The sequence below is a fragment of the Peromyscus maniculatus genome, chromosome 21 (assembly GCF_049852395.1).
Source record: "Peromyscus maniculatus bairdii isolate BWxNUB_F1_BW_parent chromosome 21, HU_Pman_BW_mat_3.1, whole genome shotgun sequence".
Lineage (NCBI taxonomy): Eukaryota > Metazoa > Chordata > Mammalia > Rodentia > Cricetidae > Peromyscus > Peromyscus maniculatus.
This window is the reverse complement of record NC_134872.1, coordinates 6,983,444-7,004,626: the sequence shown is the minus strand read 5'-3', so window position 1 is coordinate 7,004,626 and position 21,183 is coordinate 6,983,444. Positions and strand designations below refer to the sequence as shown.

General features: G+C 52.4%; 1 protein-coding gene across 1 annotated transcript in view; it reads right to left on the bottom strand.

Moving 5' to 3' along the window:
* Pnpla1 (patatin like domain 1, omega-hydroxyceramide transacylase) overlaps positions 1–18,935 on the bottom strand; it is a 38,042-nt gene extending 19,107 nt beyond the window's left edge. The window contains exon 1 of the mRNA XM_042265747.2: positions 18,413–18,935. Within this exon, the coding sequence (XP_042121681.2) occupies positions 18,413–18,617 (205 nt within the window). The 5' untranslated portion in view covers positions 18,618–18,935. The remainder of the gene's footprint in view (positions 1–18,412) is intronic.
* Between the last annotated feature and the right edge of the window lie 2,248 nt (positions 18,936–21,183).

Below are 21,183 nucleotides of genomic sequence, written 5' to 3'. Positions count from 1 at the left end.
GGGACCAAGCATTCAGACATCAGATCCTATGGGGGACATTCTCATTCAAACCCCCACCCCCACCCCCCACTGCACACAGTTTTAGAGGTTAGCCTGCCACAGGACTGGAAAGATGGCTCAGTGGTTAAGAGCACTGGCTGCTCTCTCAGAGGACCCAGGCTCAACACCCAACACCCACCTAGGACTCACAACCATCGGTAACTCCAGTTCCAGGACATCCAACGCCCCCTTCTGGCCTCTGTGGGCATTGCATGCACGTGGTGCCCAGACATGCATGCACTCATAAACATAAAACACAAATAGATGAATTATAATATATAAATATACCAGGAGGAACAATCCATGCTAAATTCTCTGCCCATGCCCTGCATTCTTCTCTTTAGGACAAATTCTTAGACGTGGGAGTGCGGGGTCAAAGGTCTACATGTCTAAAGTGCTTATTTTAATTGTGTCTCTAGAACTAGAACAGGATTCACTCTGAGCCAATGCTCACCCACCCAGCAGGGAGGGTGTGACAGGGATGAGCAGCGGCAGAGAGAGAGAAAATAGTGTTGACATTTCCAGGGTCCTTACATCTGAAAACGGTTCGCTCTGGGAATCAACTGTGTACCGCCTAGACACGCACAGCCAGGGAGGGAGCGGGCGGCTGTCTGGCTCCTCTCCGCCTGGCATTTGCTTTCAAATTCTCAATGCAGGCACACACCCAAAGGTCCCCATCTCTCTGCGTCTTCTTGTCTCTCTCCTGGTTTCTGTGTCTGTCCTCGGGGACAGATGGTCTCTCTTGCTCCTCTCTCTTTCTTTTTTGGTGATGGGAAGAGAGAGGGATAACTAAGCAAATTAAACAAGTCTCCTGGGGTGGAGAATCAAGGACCAGTAGGTGTGATGGCTCCTGCCTGTCACCCCTGAGCTCAAGATGTCGAGGCAGGAGGATTGCTTCAAGGTCAAAGCGAATCTGGTCTACATAGTTTTCCAGCCATGTTCACATGGTGAGACCCTGTCTCAGACAGTGAGAGAAGCAGGGGAGAGAGGAGAGAGGAGAGAGGAGAGAGGAGAGAGGAGAGAGGAGAGAGAGAGAGAGAGAGAGAGAGAGAGAGAGAGAGAGAGAGAGAGAGAGAGAAGAGAGAAGAGAGAAGAGAGAGAGAGAGAGAGCAGAGAGTGGATTAAGCCCCACCCGCCCGCTGCTGGGTTTGGAGTCTTCTTTATGCACCCTTGATTTCCCAGCACTTTCCCCACCCTCTGGGATGGTTACTGTCATCAACTAGAAAGGACCTAGAGTCACCTAGGAGACAAACTCCTGGCCATGTGTGTCAGAGACATTCTAGATTGAGTGCATTGAGGAGGCAAGACCTGCTCTGAATGGGGCAGTGCCACTGAGGGCTGGGGTCCTGGGCTGCCTAAGGAGAAAGGGGCTGAGCGGCAGCGTCCAGCTCCCTCTGCTTCCCGAGCAGCCGCCTGGAGCTCCTGCCAGTCACGACGACGGATGGCACCGCGCTGGGAGCCCTACAAAACCCCTTCCTTCCTTAAGTTAGTGTTTTTGTCAGGTGTTTGTGTCGCCGTAAGTAGCGGCAATCTCCAGGCTGCCAGGCTCCTTCGGTCATGGTTTCTACACTAACCACAGCCACACCGGGTGTGAATGTAGCGTCTTGGGCTCCGTGTGCTCTGCTCAGCAGCTCCAGGTTAGCTGCCCACACCCAGTCCCCACTAGCCGCATCTACTTCTGTTCTGAGGAGGTGGTTCTCCCCTCTCGTCAGGATGCCGAATCTGCAGAGACCCTCCAGGAGCCTCTCAGATAGCCTGGAAATCCTCCAGGGCCACCATTCCGCCACCCAGCCAGTCTCCAGGACGGTGGTGGACGCTCGTGTTTGTTCAGCAGTGAGATCGTTGAGAGAGAAGAAACTGTTGCTTGACTCCATAGCAAAAACCCGGCAGTGAGGTCACGCAAGCAGACAGGCAGCAGAATCGATTATGATATACGATCTCATATACCCCAGGCTGGCCTCCAACTTACTATATTGCCAAGAATGACCTTCAACCCTGATCCTCCTCCCTGCATCTCCCAAGGGATGAGATTACAGGAGAGGGTACTGTTCCCCGAGAATCAATTGTGTTGACTAGTGTGGTCATCTCAGGCTTCATAAGCGCAAGAAGCTTCAACAGGATGTGAAGGCACTATGATGCTGCAGTGGGGAGTCTGGGGATGCAGTGAGGAGCCGCAGCACCGAGTTTCAGCTGCTGGGGGGGGGGGTCTTGAACATCTTCTACAACACATGTGTATACCACAAAGCCAAGCAGCTTTGGCTCAAATCCCAGGGTCACACAAGCCATCTGGGGCATCACTGGTTAGTTAAGTACCTTTATGCGACCTCAATTTCACTGTCTATCAAATAAGGGGAAAGGGTCCAGCGAGATGGTTCTGCAGGCAAAGGCACTTGCCACTTAGCTTGAGGTCTCTCCCTGGGACCCATAGAGGAGAGAATTAATTCGTGGAAATTGTCTGCTGACCTCCGCAAAGCACACGTCCATGTGTTCTCCCATGATCATGCATGAACACGTGTGCGCACACACACACACATAATTTAAAAAAAAATAGAAAGTTGGTTATGAAGGGACACTAGCCCACTCGAGCATGTGGCTCTGGCAGACCTTGCCTCCCCCCCCCCCATTCCCTCGGCCTTGGTTAAAAACTGTTAGATTACATTCCTAAAGCTAGTCACCAAGGTCTAGTCCCTTATTTGGCCTCTTCCTCCTCCTGAGGCTGACGACCAAGGTCCAGCTGTCAAAGTATTGAAGTCCAGCATCAAAAGCCCCCTTTGGCTCCCCTAATTAACATTAAACACCTCATTCTAATGCGTGGTTTCCCCCTTTACCTTTATAAACCGCCATTTGCCTGTGTGCCACGTCTGTCTCCTCTCTGTCCTCTCTCTACTTTATTGAGTCCTAAGATAGTCTGAAAGCTCCCTGCATACAGACAGTATTGGGTATGCCGGAATAATTGCCCACATGGCTTCCACTGAACAAGGTCATTCTGGTCCAGATGTGACAAACAGGGGTTAGAGAGATGCCTCAGTGCTTAAGAGCATAGTGCTTAACAACATTGGTTGTTCTTTCAGAGGACCCAGATTCAATACCCAGCACCCACATGGTGACTTGGTACCACCTGGAACTCCAGTTCCAGGGGATCTGAGGCCCTCTTGTGGTCTCCATGAGTACTTCACACATGTGGTACACAGACACATATGCAGACATTTTAAACACCCAAACGCATGAAAATAAAACCATTTAAAATAAAATTAAAAAAAAAAAAAACCAAACAGATGGACATAGTAAAGCATAGCTGATAGGCTGTTCCCATGGTCTGCGGAGGCACAGGGCCAATCCGGCAACAGGCCTCTTTTATGGAGGAGGGCTAGAGGCTTAGTTAGAAAAAAAATGGGGGCCTAGAAAAATCACTGAAGGGGAAGAAAAGAAGTATTTGATACAGTGTCTGAAATCCAGGTAGACACTTAATTAATTGAATGCATACATAAATAATGAATAAATTAGTGAACTCAAGAAATCAAAAAGGGGCAGCAGGGTGATGGTGGCGCACACCTTTAATCCCAGCACTCAGGAGACAGAGCCAGGTGGATCTCTATGAGTTCGAGGCCAGCCTGGGCTGCCAAGTGAGTTCCAGGACAGGCACCAAAACTACGCAGAGAAACCCTGTCTCGAAAAACCAAAAAAAAAAAAAAAAGAAAGAAAAAAATCAAAAAGGGATATTGAGGCCCAAAAGACAAACAGCTGTTCAGGATGACTCCAGAGTTAAAACACAGGCCTGTCTCCCTTCCCCCATACAGACGGAAAGGGCACTGGAGGCAGGCCCTTTAAGTGGCTGGATCCCGTTCCTGGGTGTGCAAGAATCAGGCCTGCTGTGTGGGATGGACCTAGGATGGAGGATGGGGTTGCGCACACATGCACACGCCACCCAGTCTCAGTGGACTGGTAACCTAGCAACAGCCTCCATCTTAGCCAATCACAGTTGGCCAGTCAGCTCTCCCTTGCATGGAGATGACTGCTCAGGGGAAGATGAGGTGAGGTGGTCTCTGGGGAGGCACGGGTGAGCAAATTCCCAGGGAAGCCCTGGCAAGGCTCAGAGTCCCTGCACAGAGAACGTGCAAGCCTGAGACTCCTGTCTGGCTCCCAATTGCAGGCAGAAATCCCAGCTGTGTTTTCCCAGGGGTCTGTCTCGACTACCTAACCACATTCTAATAATAACTGTATTATCATCTTAATGGAAGGAGCTCACCCAAACAGGCTTTCCCATCTTCGTCTGTTTTTCTTCATAGTGACAGTCAGACCCTAGGGCCGGTGACCCTGGTTCATGTGCCACACACCACAGAGCATCTAGCTTTAAAGCGACACTGTTACTGGTGGGAAGCCTGTGGGGACCCTCTGGTACTGCCAATTTTCAGCCAGAGGAGGCTTTGTGCCAGGCATCTCTAAAATGGAAACTGAGTAATATCAAACAACGAATACATGGCTGGTAAGGGTTGAAGCCGGATTGGTCTTGAACCCTGTGAGACTGCCCGGTCCCATCTAAGGTAAGGGAACCCCACAACATTCCTGGAAATGGGCAGTTCTAAGATCCTAGGTCAAAAGTACTAGATGCAGGGAGAATGGATCAGGGCTAAAATGTTTGCCGGGAAGGCATGAGAGCCCAGGTTTGGTCCCCAGAACTGGTATAAAAGCTGGGTATACTGGTGTGCACCGTAACCCCAGTGCTGGGGTGGGAGGGTTGGCTGGACCCCTGAGGCTCACTAGCCAGTCAGTCTAGCCTGACCGGAGAGCCCCAGTTCCCTGTGTGAGGGACTTAAAAAGACAGGCGGACGGCTCTCGAGGAAAGACACGTGAGGTTGACTTCTGACCCCCCCCCACACACACACACATGCACAGGTGCACACAAATGCTTGTGTACCTGCACACATATGCACTGACAGGCAGCCCCTCATACACAAACACCAGCCCAGACCCCATTTGTCTCTTTTTACAGGGAGGAAGTCCAGCCCAGGAGAAGGTTGAAGCTGAGTGGATGGGTAGACGGATGGATGGCTAAGTGAGCTGGTGGGTAAGGTTGTGTGTGGGGAGACGGATGGATGGGTGGGTGGGTAAGTGGGTGGACACCCACTCTGAGCCACGCATCGTATGTTAGCAGAATTAGACCTTACAGGAAAACTCACACTCCACCTGGACATACTCAGCCAAGAGCAAACGCTCTGACCTGTGTAGTGCTCATGACAAAGCAGGACAAGAGCTGGGCTTCCCCGGTGGTGACAGTCCACCATGCAGACCCTTTCCTAACCTCACTGTTCTAGAAAATGGAGTTCAAAAGCTTAGATCGGGGCCAGCAAGACGGCTTAACAGGTAGACCCCTGCCACTAAGCCTGGGGACGTGAGTGGGATCCCCAGGACCCATATGGTGAAGGAGAGAAGGGACACTCACAAGTTGACCTCTGATACATGCATGCAGACACACACACACACACACACACACACACACACACACACACACACACACACACACACAAATGTAATTTTTAAAAACCCTGCTTAGTAGGATTGTTTTAAAAAGCTACACTAAGCCGGGCAGTGGTGGCGCACGCCTTTAATCCCAGCACTCGGGAGGCAGAGCCAGGCGGATCTCTGTGAGTTCGAGGCCAGCCTGGGCTACCGAGTGAGCTCCAGGAAAGGCGCAAAGCTACACAGAGAAACCCTGTCTCGAAAAACCAAAAAAAAAAAAAAAACAAAAAACAAAAAAAAAAAACCAAAAATAAAAAGCTACACTAAAGCATGGCATGGTGGTTCACACCTGTAACCCTACTCAAGAAACTGATGCAGCAGGATTACTATGAGTTTGAAGCCAGCCTGGGCTATCCAGTGAATCTGAGGCCAGCCTAGGCTACTGTCTCAGTTAGGGTTTCTATTGCTGTGAAGAGACACCATGACCATGACAACTCTTATAAAGGAAACATTTAACTGAGGCTGGCTCACAGTTTCAGAGGTTCAGTCCATTATCATCATAGTTATAAGACATGGCGGCGTGCAGGCAGACACGGTGCTGGAGGGGTAGCTGAGAGTCCTACATCTTGACTCATAGGCAACAGGAAGTGGTCTGTCTCACTGGGCATGGCTTGAGCATATATGAGACCTCAAAGCCCACCTCCTCAGTGACACACTTCCTCCAACAAGGCCACACCTCCCATTGGTGCCGCTCCCTTTGGGGGCCATTTTCTTTCAAACCACCACAGCTACACAGCGAGATTCAGTCTCAAAAACAACCAAATGGAACTCAGATGGTCAGTTGCTGTGGGGAACAGGCTCATAACCTGGATTTCCAGCCACGCGTCCACACACCTCTTTCCTTGCCTTTGCACACGAGTTTGAGGTATGCCCCACCCCTGTGCACCTCTTCCGGAGAATCCAGGCACACTCTCCAGGCATTCATCCTGTGGAAGAGTCTTACAGCTCATCCTGTATTAACACAGAGAAGGAGTAAATATGTCTAGAAAGTTCTCTGGAAACGCATTCAATGCCTCAGGGCCATCACCCCCCCTGATTCTCTCTGTCATCTTTGAAGTTTGTGTTCTCAAGGTAGAACTCCACCCTGGTCCCATCCATAACCCTCCTGCCTGACTGGGGGACCCTAGATGAAACCAGAACACCTTACCCCAGGTGATGTGGGGCTGTGTGTGTGGTAGGGTGCCTCCCACACCCCTTCAGCTGGGAATCTCTCTAGTCAGGCACCTCCTCAGAGCAAGGCCAGGCCTCCTGCCCGTCATGGCCTCACCCTCACTTTCGGCCATGATATGAGTCAGTTCTGCTACTGGCAGGAGCGCCTGGCTGTCCGAGGCTCCCACAGTCAGGCCTCCTTCCATCCGTTTCAATAAGCCCCTCTCAGGCCGATTGCCTCAGCGGGGTCCTGCCCTACCCCTGTGTGATCGCCTCTGCGGGGTCCTGTCCTACCCCTGTGTGATCGCCTCTGCGGGGTCCTGCCCTACCCCTGTGTGATCGCCTCGGCAGGGGTACCCTTCGTGGAGCCTCTTCCGTGCCTGCCGCTGAGCTGGGCTCTGAGTTCAAGTCCTCGCCACGCTGCTTTCATGGGAGCAGCAGAGCTGTCTCCTCTACAGAACAGACTGAGGCTCACCTGGTAATGTACCCCGGGGCACGCAGGTGGCAGACAGAGGAGCTGGCCTCCCAGCCCTGAGGGCCCACAGCGCAGGTTTATTCAGTCACAGCTGGCCGCCTCTGTCAAGGAGATGCCCTCCATCTCAGCACTGTTCCCCCATTTCCCCCCACCCTGTTCCCTGTGTGTGGCAGGAGGACCCTGTACCCCTTCACAGGCTCTTGGGGATCTGCCTTCCTGGAGTTCATTGACCAGCACCCATGGGCTCAGACAGCCCTGGGGAGAGGAAGTCTTAGAGGGCCAGACCCAAGTTATATCTTCAGGGAAGGCTCCCAGGCCCACAGCCCCCTTCCCAGGCCAGGCCAGTCTCTTCTCCAAATCATTAGACACTGTGGAAAACCCTGCCTTTCACACACACACACACACACACACACACACACACACACACACACACACAGAGCCAATTAAGAGCACACTGGGGTTCTTACAAAGGCCCTGAGTTCAGCTCCCAGCATCCACATCAGGAGACACACAGCTGGCTGTAACTCTGATTTCAGGGGACCTGGACTTCTCTTCTAGCCTCTGAGGCATCTGCACACACGTGGAACACAGACATACATGTGGGCACACACACACACAGAATAAAATAAATAAAGAAATCTTAAAAGAAGACATTGTAGAAAGGCCTCCTGGTCCCTTATGAGTTAACAAGAGCAGCTGTGCCAGATGGAGCCACACACACACACACACACACACACACACACACGAGTGCCTCTTCGCTGGGACTCCTGGGTGCTGTGGGACGGTCTGTATGTCAAATTGCTCTGATTGGTCAAAGGGGAAGTGCTGTGGGACGGTCTGTATGTCAAATTGCTCTGATTGGTCAATAAATAAAACACTGATTGGCCAGTGGCCAGGCAGGAAGTAGGTGGGACAAGGAGAGAGGAGAATTGTGGGAAGCAGAAGGCTGAGGCAGAGAGACACTGCCAGCTGCCGCCATGACCAGCAGCATGTGAAGTCGCCGGTAAGCCACCAGCCACGTGGCAAGGTATAGATTTATGGAAATGGATTAATTTGAGCTATAAGAACAGTTAGCAAGAAGCCTGCCATGGCCATACAGTTTGTATGCAATATAAGTCTCTGTGTTTACTTGGTTGGGTCTGAGCGGCTGTGGGACTGGCGGGTGACAAAGATTTGTCCTGACTGTGGGCAAGGCCGGAAAACTTAAGCTACAAATGGCGCCCAACGTGTTGGCAAGAGTTTCCACCTAAAACCTGAGAAAAAAGATTCTAAAACGGAGCTAAAAAACAGTTCCTAATAGTCTCTCTCAAATGAGCAGCAGCTGCCGGTTTGAGTTACTGGCGGGTTCCTGGTGTGTGCGCTTGATCTGCAGTATGGCGGGAATGAGGCCTCTGCAAGTGGCACATTAAGCTGCATGGTGGATTTAGCCTTTGCTAGTACAAAACAAAAAGAGGTTTCTGGGCTACACGCTGCTTGGATAAAAGCATAGACCCAGGATGGCTCCCAGAGCTGGCGGAAAAGGTACCACCGCCATGTTGGGAAGCTGAATTGGGCGGAGCCAGCCGCCACAGCGCCGTTTCAGGCTTAAAAGGCTGCAGTTTAAAGCAATAGGCTCAAGGTAATATAAAAAATAAGCCACGTAAAGATGGCTACCACACAGAGAATCTGGATTATGTTCTCTTTGATATTTGGAACTGAAGAAAAACATTTGATTGCAAAAGCTGTTGAGTTATGCCAAAATGTGTATTTTAAAGGTACCTTGACTTCAAAATTTGGATATAAGGATATGTTGCTTTGGAAAAGAGGCTCTGGTTTTGTTTCCACAGAAAGCCAGAGGCTATGGATTTGTTCCAGATTAAGATATATCAGGTTTGACCAGCCAAGACCACCTGAAAGGTCTCCGATGACACCATGGCTCAGATGATCCAACATCCAGAATCGTTTCAAGGCAACTGGCTCAGACGATACGGTCTCACGGACTACTCCATGATCCTAAAATTTTCTTTGTGCCCCCATAAGATACAGCGCCCCCCTCCAGCAGGAAGTAGTAAGAGAAGCTACGCCCAAATTCCCGAATATACCAAGCTGACACTGGAGATGTGTAAAAGTTAAAACCTTCCTTTTAAAAAAAAGAAAGGGGAAGTGCTGTGGGACGGTCTGTATGTCAAATTGCTCTGATTGGTCAATAAATAAAACACTGATTGGCCAGTGGCCAGGCAGGAAGTAGGTGGGACAAGGAGAGAGGAGAATTGTGGGAAGCAGAAGGCTGAGGCAGAGAGACACTGCCAGCTGCCGCCATGACCAGCAGCATGTGAAGTCGCCGGTAAGCCACCAGCCACGTGGCAAGGTATAGATTTATGGAAATGGATTAATTTGAGCTATAAGAACAGTTAGCAAGAAGCCTGCCATGGCCATACAGTTTGTATGCAATATAAGTCTCTGTGTTTACTTGGTTGGGTCTGAGCGGCTGTGGGACTGGCGGGTGACAAAGATTTGTCCTGACTGTGGGCAAGGCCGGAAAACTTAAGCTACACCTGGGAACCAGTTTGGAAACCCAGGTATGTTCTACCTCTAACCCGGCCCCCCCCCCCGGCCCCCCCCCCCCCCCCCCCCCCCCCCCCCGTCTAAACACAATCCCACGTAAAATGAGGGTGGCGCTCGGTGACTTCCACAGCATCCTGTGCGGTAGAGCCTACACCTCACACTTAGAACTGACGAGGTAAATCCTCAAATAGAAAAGACATTCACACGTCACCCCCCAACAGCCAACAGTCAAGTAGCCCTGTTTGGGAAAGCCGGGGGAGCCCCAAGATCTAAGATTGTTCAGAGATTGATGACATAAGACAGGAATCTGAATGAATTAGGGTAGCACCAGAGCAGGGGTGAGGGCAGTGGGCAGATGGGAGAGGGGAGCAGAGGGGGAGCTGGGAAGGAGGGCGTCTGTGCCTCAGGAGAACAGAGCAGGTGAGCCTAGACATGGGGCTCGCTGCAGGCCCCGCCCAGACCCCTGCAAGCCCAGGACACCACAGACGTCCCTCCCCAGCCAACAGAGCCTTGTGACATGGTGGCTCTCTAGCCCCAGCCTTGGTCTCAGGCAGGGCGCAGTTTCCCTGTTCTTTTCCTTTGTGGTGGTGCCGGGGTCGGACTGGGGGCCTCCTGCACTCTAGACAAGCACCCTGTCATTTTATGTCACCCAGTAACAGTTGTTGCCAGAGACGACTCTCTATCCTCTCCTCTTGACTCTGCCTCTGGCTCTCCGTTCCTTGCCTACATGTGGCGTCTCCTGAGAGCAAGCCTGCATTTCCCAGTCTCCTTTGCTCCTAGGCAAGGCTGTGTGACTGAGTTCTGATCCACAGAGGAGGGCTAATAAGATGTGTGTCACCTCCAAGTCCCACCCCGGAGGAAAGGGGTGTGTCTGCCTCCTCTTCTGACCAGATGTGGACATGGCCATGGGGTGGTGCGGGGGCTGGGGGTGGGGGGGAGAGCACCTGTGTGCACCTTGATGGTGTTTTCAGACTCTTGGGGCCTATTGCGAATGCCACCCAGACCTTAGGGGACTAGAACACACGATGTAGGGCAGCCCTCTTCTGCAACAGCCTCCTGGGGTTTCAGAAGGCTCCAGAGCTCTGACTCCAAGAGGGCGCTGTGCCAACGGGGAGCCGATGTCTCTTCCACTGTGCGGCAGGTCCAGGAAAGTCACACACTGGCCAGATGATATCTGGGACCAGAGTGGAGGGGGATGGGGAGAGTGTGGATCAGACTAGCTTTGGCCTGAAGCCTTTTCCCTTCTTGCGAAATTCCACCCAGAAAGGCCACATGGAAGCGAGCCCTGGAGTGGGTCACCGGACTGCACAGACATCGGCAGCTCCTGTCTCAGGGTTGACAAAGCTGTGACCCTGATTCGCACTCCTCACTGGGAGATTCTCTGCTCTGCCGCTGCCTACCTGAGAGCAGGCTAAGAGCCCCAAGAACTGAGGGCAGGGTTTATGTGGTGCTGGAGATCAAACCCACCTCCTGCCTGCTAGGCAGCAGTCTACGGACGGACGGAGTCACATCTCCAGCCCTAAGTTATTTTTTAAAGCCTTCTACAGCAACAACGCAAGGTTAGGGCTGGGGTGGCGTGCCCTTGGTCAATGCTGCAATCAAATAGGACTCCAGGGTTTGTAACATCATCCTGTATCACGTGCTCAATTTTTTCCGTGTTAAAACAATTTTTTAAACGGACAGGAATGTTCACAGAAGCACTATTCATAATAGCTCAAAGTAAAAACAACCCAGATGTCTGTCATCAAATGAATGGATAAACACATATGCTGTATCTACCCAGTAGAATATTATTCAACCAAAAAAAAAAAAAAAAAAAAACTGGTCATGCGACATCCTGGTGAACCTGGATAACATCATGCTGAGGGAAAGAAGCCAGATGCAAATTGGTACACGCATTGCATGTCTCCTTTTATGTTAACTGTGAAGGATCATGTCGTGTTAAACATGCTCATCTGAAGAGACTGAAAAGTGGATCCGTGACTTCTGGGGACTTGGGGGAACAGGAAATTGGAGGCAACAGCTAAAGAGTAGGAGGCTCCTTTGTGGGTGATAAAAGTGTTCTGAAATTGACTGGAGGGCTTGTTGCGTCACTGACAAGCTCTAAGAGGGGTGACCTGCATGGTAGGTAAACCATGCGTCCATAAAGCGAAAGCCTCTGGTTTGTGTTTGGCCAGCCTTTCCCACCCGCAAAGCCCTTGTGAACTGAAAACCCCCTCTCTGAAGCTGTGACATTGGGTGGCCTGTGCCGTCCATATTCTGGACACACAGGTTTCCCCGCTTTGTCACTCTGTCCTCCCACGTCTGTCATTTCATCATCCTCACCCTGCAAGCACTGGCTGCTCCCTCAGGCCGTCCTGACTGCAGGGCCCGGCCTCACTGTCTGTCTAGGACCCGGGCGGTACTTCCTCTCATGTTAGAACTACAAAGAGGAAAGCCAGGCATGGGGAGACGCAGACATTGGGAGGCACAGACAGGGGGAACATGAGTTCAAAGCCAGACTTGGCTACATAGAGGCCAGCCTGGTCTACGTGAGACGCTGTCTCAAGAAGAGTGAGAAAGACAGGGAAGGAAACAGGGACAGCAGGAGGGAAGGCTTGCCATAACGTCTTTTTGGGGGAGGGGTTCTTTCTGTAGTAGCGGCTGAAAGGGGTGGGGCTGCCAGACCACTAAATCTTTATCCTTTGATAAGAAAAAGAAATTATTTTTTTGAGGGGTTTGGGGTGGGGCTGGAGAGATGGCTCAGTGGTTAAGAGCATTGCCTGCTCTTCCAGAGGACCTGGGTTCAATTCCCAGCACCCACATGGCAGCTTATAACTGTCTGTAACTCCAGTTCCAGGGGATTCAACACCTTCACACAGACATTCATGCAGGCAAAATACAGATGTTTATAAAATACAAATAAATACATTATGAAAAGATAAGAAATTATTTTGGGGTTGGGAGATGGGGTTCCATGTGTAAAGGCGCTTGGTGCTAAACCTGAAGTCCTGAGTTTGGTCCCTGGAACCAGCGTGGTGGAAAGAGAACAGACCGCTAAAAGTCGTCCTCTGACCTCCACAGGTACGCCATGGTGCACCCACACCCACACACTGGAAGAATGAGTGCATGGAATTTAAGATACCCTCTAAGAAATTATTTTCAAAACACAGAAATTTCGGCTCTGTGAGAATGTGTCCCACTTCTGGCCACATGGGAAATTCTGGAACCCCGCTGGTTGTCATGGAGACTGCCTCTCCTCAAATAAATTGAAGCGGGAATGGTGATGTCATCTCCAGTGACAACGGGGCCGGGTGTGAAGTGCTTTTGCTCCGTCCTCATACAGAGTGAGGTAGACCCCATCCGTGGACGGCCCCTGCAGTCTCCACTTCCCGGGGAAGAAGCAGTCTCCGGTCACAGAAGCCCCAAACCGGAGCAGCTTTGAGGGAAGAAGTGAGGCTGAGCTTAAGAATTTACTTAAAAAAAAAAAAAAGACGGCACCACTGGGATGGATTAGCGGGTAAGGGTGCTTGCTGCCAAGCCTGATGGCCGGAGTTTGATACCCAGGACTGTGGGGAGCAGAGGAAGCACTAAGTTAGTAAGGCTGAGTCAATGTGTGCTGTGGACATTAGCACTGCCATGCCCAGGACCCAGTGCCTCAACCTTATGGGCGTGGCAAAATTTCTCTAGTCTGCAGGTGGGTGTCGCTAGTGTGTGCAGAAAATGTCCACCATTGCTTTCTCCCCCTGGTATTTCCAGCCTGCAGACTGCCTCCCTGCAGAGATCCCTCCCACCGGGATTGACTAATCCTGCCTCCTCGTCCAGCTGTATAATCACCTGCCTCCTGGTTTACCTGTACGCAATACCCTGCCTCTGTGTTCAACTGCGTATAACAAACACACTGATCCTCCACGGAGCTGTGGTTTCCCCATCAGAAAGGCCCGCCCACACCATCATAGCTTATCCTGTCTGTGCGTGTCTGTCATTTCTCCATTCCCTTGATGCCCCTAGTCAGGGTTTGAGGATCCAAGTTGTGCAAGGACATGGCATAGGCCCTACATGGTAGAGGGAGAGAGCCAACTCCTGAAACTGCCCTCTGGCCACATGTTCACTGTGGCCCTTGTGCGCCTGCACACGAACACACACTCTCTCATGCACGCACGTATATGCACAATACATAAATGTAATAAAAGTAATTTCAAAAAGCGACAAATCTAGCCCGGCGGTGGTGGCACATGCCTTTAATCCCAGCACTCGGGAGACAGGGCCAGGCAGATCTCTGTGAGTTCGAGGCTAACTTGGTCTACAGAGCGAGATCCAGGACAGGCACCAGAACTACACAGAGAAACCCTGTCTCGAAAAACAAAAAACACAACAAAACAAAAAGCCACAGATCTCCAGTTCTATACACAGTGACCACACATAAACTATGAGGTAATGAACGCACTTTTACAGCTACTCAGATATGAGCCAAATGCCCGAGAACAAGAGCAGTGGGGGGGGGGGGGACGACGACACCCTCAGACCCGGCTACAATGCTGAGCCACCAGGAAATGCCGTGGGAAAGGAAATCCCCTCCCAGCAGTAAAAACCACAAGAGCCTTAGAAATAAATCTATCCCAGGAGGCTGAGGCAGGAGAATCACCATGAGTTCCAGGCTAGCCTGGTCTATAGAGTGAGTCCAAAACAAAACAAAACAAAAGCTCCTAAATCGATAAACCCGTAAACGACACACAGTGTCTTTATTAAAGGACATAATGAGCAGAGAGGTGGGTTATGTTTATCATGGGAAGGTATAGTTTCAGATAAAATCTCAGCTTTCGTGTTGGAGCGGGGAAAGGGGCCGAGAACAACTGAGGCACGGTTTGAGGAGGAGGGAAGGAGCAGGCGGGGAGGAGGGAAGAGGGAGAGGAGGGAGGAGGGGGAAGAGGAAAGCAGACCTGTGGGCACCAGACAGGCACATGGTGCACAGACATACACGCAGGCCAACTTCCATACACATAAACATAAAAGATGATGCACCGTTTCTTTATAGATGTCTTGAAAGTGCATACCCATGTGTGCATGGATATGCTTGAAATTCTGTACTGGAGACGCAGAGGCAGGAGGATTCCTGGTGCCCCCTGGCCAGGCATTCTAGCCTAATTGGTGAGTTCCAGGCCACTGAGAGACTGACTCAGTGGAGGCAGACCATGTTCCCGAGTGTGACACCTGAGGCTGTCCTCTGGCCTCCACATAGGAGCACACACACACACACACACACACACACACACACACACACACACACACGCATACACACACACACACACATGCACACGCACACGCACACGCACACACACTCCTGTGTGTCTCTGGGGATTAAACTGTACAGTCGCTTCCAAGAATCCTCTAGCACGATGTAGAAGAGCCCACGACAGACTCCCTTGGAGTCTAGAAGGGCTTGTGTTCATTATGGGCTAGTGTGCATTACGGGCGTGCCAGCACAGCCAGCCTGCTCACTGCAGTACTCTTTACAATCCCAGGACTCGGGGTGTGCACCCACAAAGCAATGTTCAGGGGTCTGGTGTTGATGGCACATGGAGACCTGGGTCCGGACCCCAGTGAGCTCCCGATAACGGACGGGTCAGCACCCTGATCACTTGTTTTGGCTACATAAAATGCTCTTCCCAAGGTGTTCTCTTTAAATTTTTTTTAACAAAATTTTCTTTGGTTTTGGTGTTTTGTTATATTTTGAGACACAGTCTCTCTACACAGCCCTGGCTGTCCTAGAACTCTCTACTAGACCAGGCTAGCCTCAAACTGAGAGATCTGCCTGTCTTTGGCTCCCATGTGCTAGGATTAAAGGTGTGCACCACTAGGCCCAGGTCCAAGACATGTTGCAGCCTACCCTCTCACTGCATCAGGCCTGGTAAAAGCTCTCCTTCCCACATAGCTAACCCTGCAGCCACAAAGACAGTATCCCACGGGAGCAGCGTCCCACGGGAGCGGCGTCCCACGGGAGCAGCGTCCCACGGGAGCGGCGTCCCACGGGAGTTCGCTCTACTCAGCAGCGACATGACTATCTTGAAGTGTCCACTCTGGCCAGACTAGGTTCAGGTTGCATCTTCCCAAGCACTGTTTGTATCACTTCAAGCAAGTTGTATAAGTACCCTGTGACTCAGTTTCCTCCTTTGTGTCACGGGAGATAATAATAGTTTTCACCTCAGGTGTTGTGAGGTCTGGGTGACTTAATATGGTAAAAACTCAGATTGGGGGTCTGATACAAAGGACATGCCGCTTATCAGGAAATCACTGGGCAGGCAGTAAAATGGCTGAGCTGGATTGGTCCTCACACCTCACCCCTGCTTACATCCTTCCATGCTCATGAGCCATGCTGGGTCTAGGCCTTGATCCCTCACAGAGGCCTCTTCATGACTTCTTCCTTCCATTCCCCGAGTTCCATGGCGGCCTCAGGCTGACTAAGCAGGTTTCTTATTTCTCCAACGGAATAAACTGAATTGATTCTAAAGTCTTGCCATAAACTCACTGGGATGGTATATTTTTAAGAACTCGATATAAAGGCAGCAGGGACTGAGGCCGGGGTAGAGTGCTTCCCTAGCATGTGCAAAGCCCTGGGTTCAATTCCCAGCACCACAAAAATGGGCATGGTAATGCACACCTGTAACCCCTGGAAGGAAGAGGCAGGAGGATCAGTAGAAGTTAAGGTCAGCCTCGGCTACATAAAGAGTTCGAGGCCAGCCTGTGTTACACGAGACCCTGCCTAAAATAAAACAAAAGGGCCGGGCGTTGGTGGCGCACGCCTTTAATCCCAGCACTCGGGAGGCAGAGGCAGGCGGATCTTTGTGAGTTCGAGGCCAGCCTGGGCTACCAATTGAGTTCCAGGAAAGGAGCAAAGCTACACAGAGAAACCCTGTCTCGAAAAACCAAAAAAAAAAAAAAAAAAAAAAAAAAAAAAAAAAATAAAACAAAAGGGAGGGTGGAGTGATGCGAGGACGATGACATCAGTTAAGGCCAGGGCCGCCTCCTCCAGGGAGCACTGTCTCCAGGGCAGTGAGTCTGCATTCTCAGGAGGGACCAACTCTTACCCCGGGCCCCTCTCTGCAGGCCTGGCATCCTCCCACTGGACGGAAGGGCATTGAGAGACTACCCGAGGACCCTGTGCCTAAGAAAGATCCGGAAAGATCTTCTGGCCCTTTCTTGGCCCAGTCTTGGAGAGTGGACTAGGGCCCGCAGGATGGGTAGAAACTTTAACTCTGTTTCCCCATCGTTTCTTACACTGTTAGAAAGAAAAGGCACCTTGCATGGACGTGGTACTTAGTGAGCATTCGACTGCCATGCTCTCAGATAAAGACACCCCCCCCCCCAGCAGAGGTCCAGGCAGCAGGGTACCAGGTGCCGCCTCCTCAGAGACATCTCACAGCTGACACTTCAGTTGGTCTCATCAGCTCTACCTTCTAGCACATTCTAAACCCAATCTCCCATCCTTATACCATCCACACGGCACATCCAACTCCTACCTGGTGTCTACCTCCAACCCAAGCTGCCCAGCAGTCGGGGGTCCTTAAAACCGTCAAACTAGATAGTTGGCGGTTTCCAGCACTTCCCAGTCACCAAGCAGTTCACTCCTGTCAACACGGTTCCTCCTTCAGCCCCAGGTCAGGGCATCACGGGGATTGCCCTGTGGAGGAAACTGAGCCCAGCAAGTTCAGCAACTGGCCTCTGTTTCTACAGCCTGGAATGCCAGGACCAGGACTCAGGGACACACTCTTGGCGGCCCACCGCTGTCAGCACCAGGTAGGAGCTGGCGGCTGTAGTCTCAGGTCACCTGACCCCTCAATCGTCACCTCCGACCTCCCCTCACCCCGCATCCCCCTCAGGTCCATCACCCCGGGCTCCGGAAAGGCCCTTCCTCTGCACCCCACTTTATGCAACATCCACTTGGACGCCACCTCCTCAGCATGGCCCTCCCTGAACATCTTTCGAACGCGGTGCCCCTTTCTCCCTTCATCCCGGGCCAGCTTCAGTTTCTGCACAGACCCCTGTCCCTTCCCATCATGACAGGGGAGACATCCCTATTTAAATTTATCTCTTTTCTTTCTGAAACATTCTAGAACTTCAGTTCCACAAGGGCCTGCATCACGGCCTGGCACTGAGCAGGCAGGGGTGGTGGTCAGGCCTGTGCTCTACACTGCCGGACAGGGAGACTGTTGCTCATAGCCCCGGGTCAGCACTGTGGCCCGTGACCCACCAGGACAGAGACGAAGCTCCTACGCTGTGCCCCACTCTGTTCCTGCCTCTCCTCAGACCTCAGACTTGCAGCTTTCCGGTGGGAATCCCCTCCACACAAGGAGGACGAGAATCACTGCTTTTCCCTGGGTGTTTGCATTTTAGAGGAAGCCTCACCCAGCCTCACTCATGATAGGACCGAGGGAGGAGTGTGTGTGTGTCTGTCTGTCTGTCTGTCTGTGGGTCAGGAGGGACTGTGCTTCCTTCCTTCTGGCTTGGGCACAGGGCAGCCCACAGCTAAGGGCGCCGTGGAAGGCACTCTGGCACACCTCGAGGCCGACCACGATCCTACTGACCGTCTCATTTCCTAGCTGCTAGCTCTGGCTTTGTCCCCAAAGCACTTCCAAAGCGGTTAAGGTCCTGCTCAGAGGAGCCCCTCCAGCAGCCCCCGCCCCGGAGACCCCAGAATAAAGGTCTTCTTACCCATTTCAATCCCACAGATGACCAGGGCTGCGATCACCGCTCCAGCTGACGTCCCTGCAAAGCGGTGCGCCGTGTCCAGCATCCTCGGGGCCAGGTCTCGCAGAGCGTCCACGGCCCCAGCTTGGTAGTAGGAAAGGAACCCGCTCCCCGAGAAGGAGATGGAATGAGGGGTGTCCGGGTCCCCCTTGAACACCTGTTCCTCCATCTTCGGGGCCCCTGGCCTCCCGGTGGAGGAGGAGGAACCTGTCTGCCTTGGCTCAATGTCTCCTGCCCTGCCAGCCAAGAGCCTGGAATGTGGCGACTCTACTGTTCCAGCCAGGCACCCATGGGTGGTTCACCCAGCCACTTCCTGGGCCTGCTGAGCTTTGCTAAGAGGCACCCCGAAAGACTGATAAGGGACCCCAGGGCCTGGATGAAAGGCAGATGGCCCCCAGAGTCACGGGCAGGGCCCTACAGAAACCCTGCTGGCTTCATGGCCTAAGTAGACTCACGCCCGGCACAGGTTCCTGACACAGCCCTCTCCACCCATCCCAAGTACACCGAGGAGCGGGGCATTCCCTGCTCCGGAGGCGGGGCCTCTCAGCCCTGGCAGCCAGTTGCAAAATCTCTGCCAGTGCCTCGCCCTGTGGCCCTGTGCCTGTGCCTCCCTCACTGACAGGCTGCCGCAGGGACAGAGTGACAAGCCGCCCTCCCCAGGTGTCCCCCTGACTTCCAGCCGTGCCCCTCCCCCACCCCTCCCCAAACTGGAAATGTTCTTACATAAGCGCCTCTCCTCATTTATTCTTACGTTAGGATTGGCTCTGGGCAAAACTGTAACAGGGTTGAAGTGTGGCCTGGGGGTCTGGCCTGGTTTGCTTTCTATGGCTGTGATAACACCATGGCCAAAAGCAACTGGGGGAGGTATTTCAGCTTACAGCCTACCGTCCGTCATGAAGGAAAGTCAGGGAAGCAAGAACTGAGGCAGAGGGCATGGAGAAATGCTGCTCACTGATTGCTTTCTTATGTAACCCAGGACCACCTGCCCAGGCGTGGGACGCTCCACAGTGGGCGGGGTGGGGCCATACATCAATCGTTAATCAAGGACTTGCTCACAGGCCAATCTGATGGAGGCAAACCCTCAGACAGGCTCCCTCTTCACAGTGTGTCAAGCTGACTTCTACCCATCTCTCATGCCCTCTCCTTTTCTCTGGCCTGGTCGACGGCTCACCTGCCTCCAATCCCTGTGCTGGCTCGCCATGTTATTTTAGTTGCCTGCAGAGGCCAGAAGAGGACATCGGATCCCCTGGAGTCACAGGCAGTTGTGAGCTGCCTGATGTCGGTGCTGGGAGCTGAATCCAGGGCCTCTGGGAAAGCATCAAGCACTGACCCATGTCTGCAGCCAATGTGCAGCCTTAAGTGTATAGGAGGAAAGCTGTCACTCCAGGATGATCACACAGATAAACAGATGGTGGGCGGGAGGGGCGGTCATGGGCTTGGGGACTAGGGTTAGTTTTAGGGACTAGGCTTAGTTCTAGGGCTCCCCTCCTGGGGAGGAGTGATTTTCCTCACAGCCCAAAAATGTCACTGCAGATCACTAAGGCTGTAAAAGCTTCCCTGCTCCCCCTCCCTCCCCTCATCTCCCCTCTCCTCCCTCTCCTCCCTCTCCTCCTCTCCCCCCTCCTCCCTCCCTCATCTCCCTCCCCTCCCTCTTCTCCTCCCCTTCCTCCTCCATCGGCACAGCAATCACCATCACTATCACCGCACAGCATCAGGACCAGAATTAGAACTGAGACACCAAGTTGTCCCCCTCCAAGTCTCAATCGACCCCGGCCTCTCTGTAGGTGGTGACATCAATATCTTTCCTGGTCCCAGGAGCTCCCATCAACTCAGATGGTTTTGTTGATCCAAACTGGAAGCACATAGAAAGGGCAATGTCCAGTAACCACTGAGGAGGGAGTGATCCAGGGTTCCATCCTATGTAGATAGCTTCAGACATCTAAACGTCAGGTTTGGAAGGCAGTTTTTGATTAGGTGTGTGTGTGTGTGAGTGTGTGCATGTGTGTGTGAGTGTGCAACTGTGTGAATATGCTAAGGAGGCAGAGGCGGGGGTGTGGCAGGAAGGAGCCAATGGCTTTTGGCAATGGGAACAAGGAGAAGTGCCCGCCGGGGCCGCCGCCGCCCCCACCAACTTCCCCAAACCAGATACTAACAGGTTTCCTGGGAGTCTGGCAGGCAAATGTGAACTAACCAGAGACCCATCCAAGTCACTCTGTAATTAACTACTAAATTGTGCAAGGCTGGATTGCCTCGGGAGGAGTTAAGAGGGAGGGGGAGCACTGTGAGCTGGAACATCAGAGAAGCTGGGGACTAGAGACTGGGTATGATGTGGGGAGACCGGGAGGGGGCAGGGCAGGGGAGGTGGCGGAGGCCTGATGGGTTCAGAGGCTCAGGAGGAGGTCTTGGGACCAGACAGACAGGTTGACTCCTCAGCTCTGCTATTTTGCAGTATGACCCACACAATGCACTTGCTATTTTCCCCGTTTGCGAAGCAGGCAGTAATTCCCAAGCTGAACAGGAGTTATAAAGACTGCAGCAGAGTGCCTGGCAGGCGGCATGCCTGTCATTATCAGAAGGCAATAAAGCCCAAGGCTTCCGGAGCAGATGGAGTCTGCGGCAGAGAAAGGCAAGGTCAGAAGGGAACCACCACAGGGCGTGAAGTGCACTCCAGCTGGAGCGCTGTGGAAGGGAGTTGAGGTCAGGGCTGGTGAGCCAGGCAGACAGGGTGGCCAGGC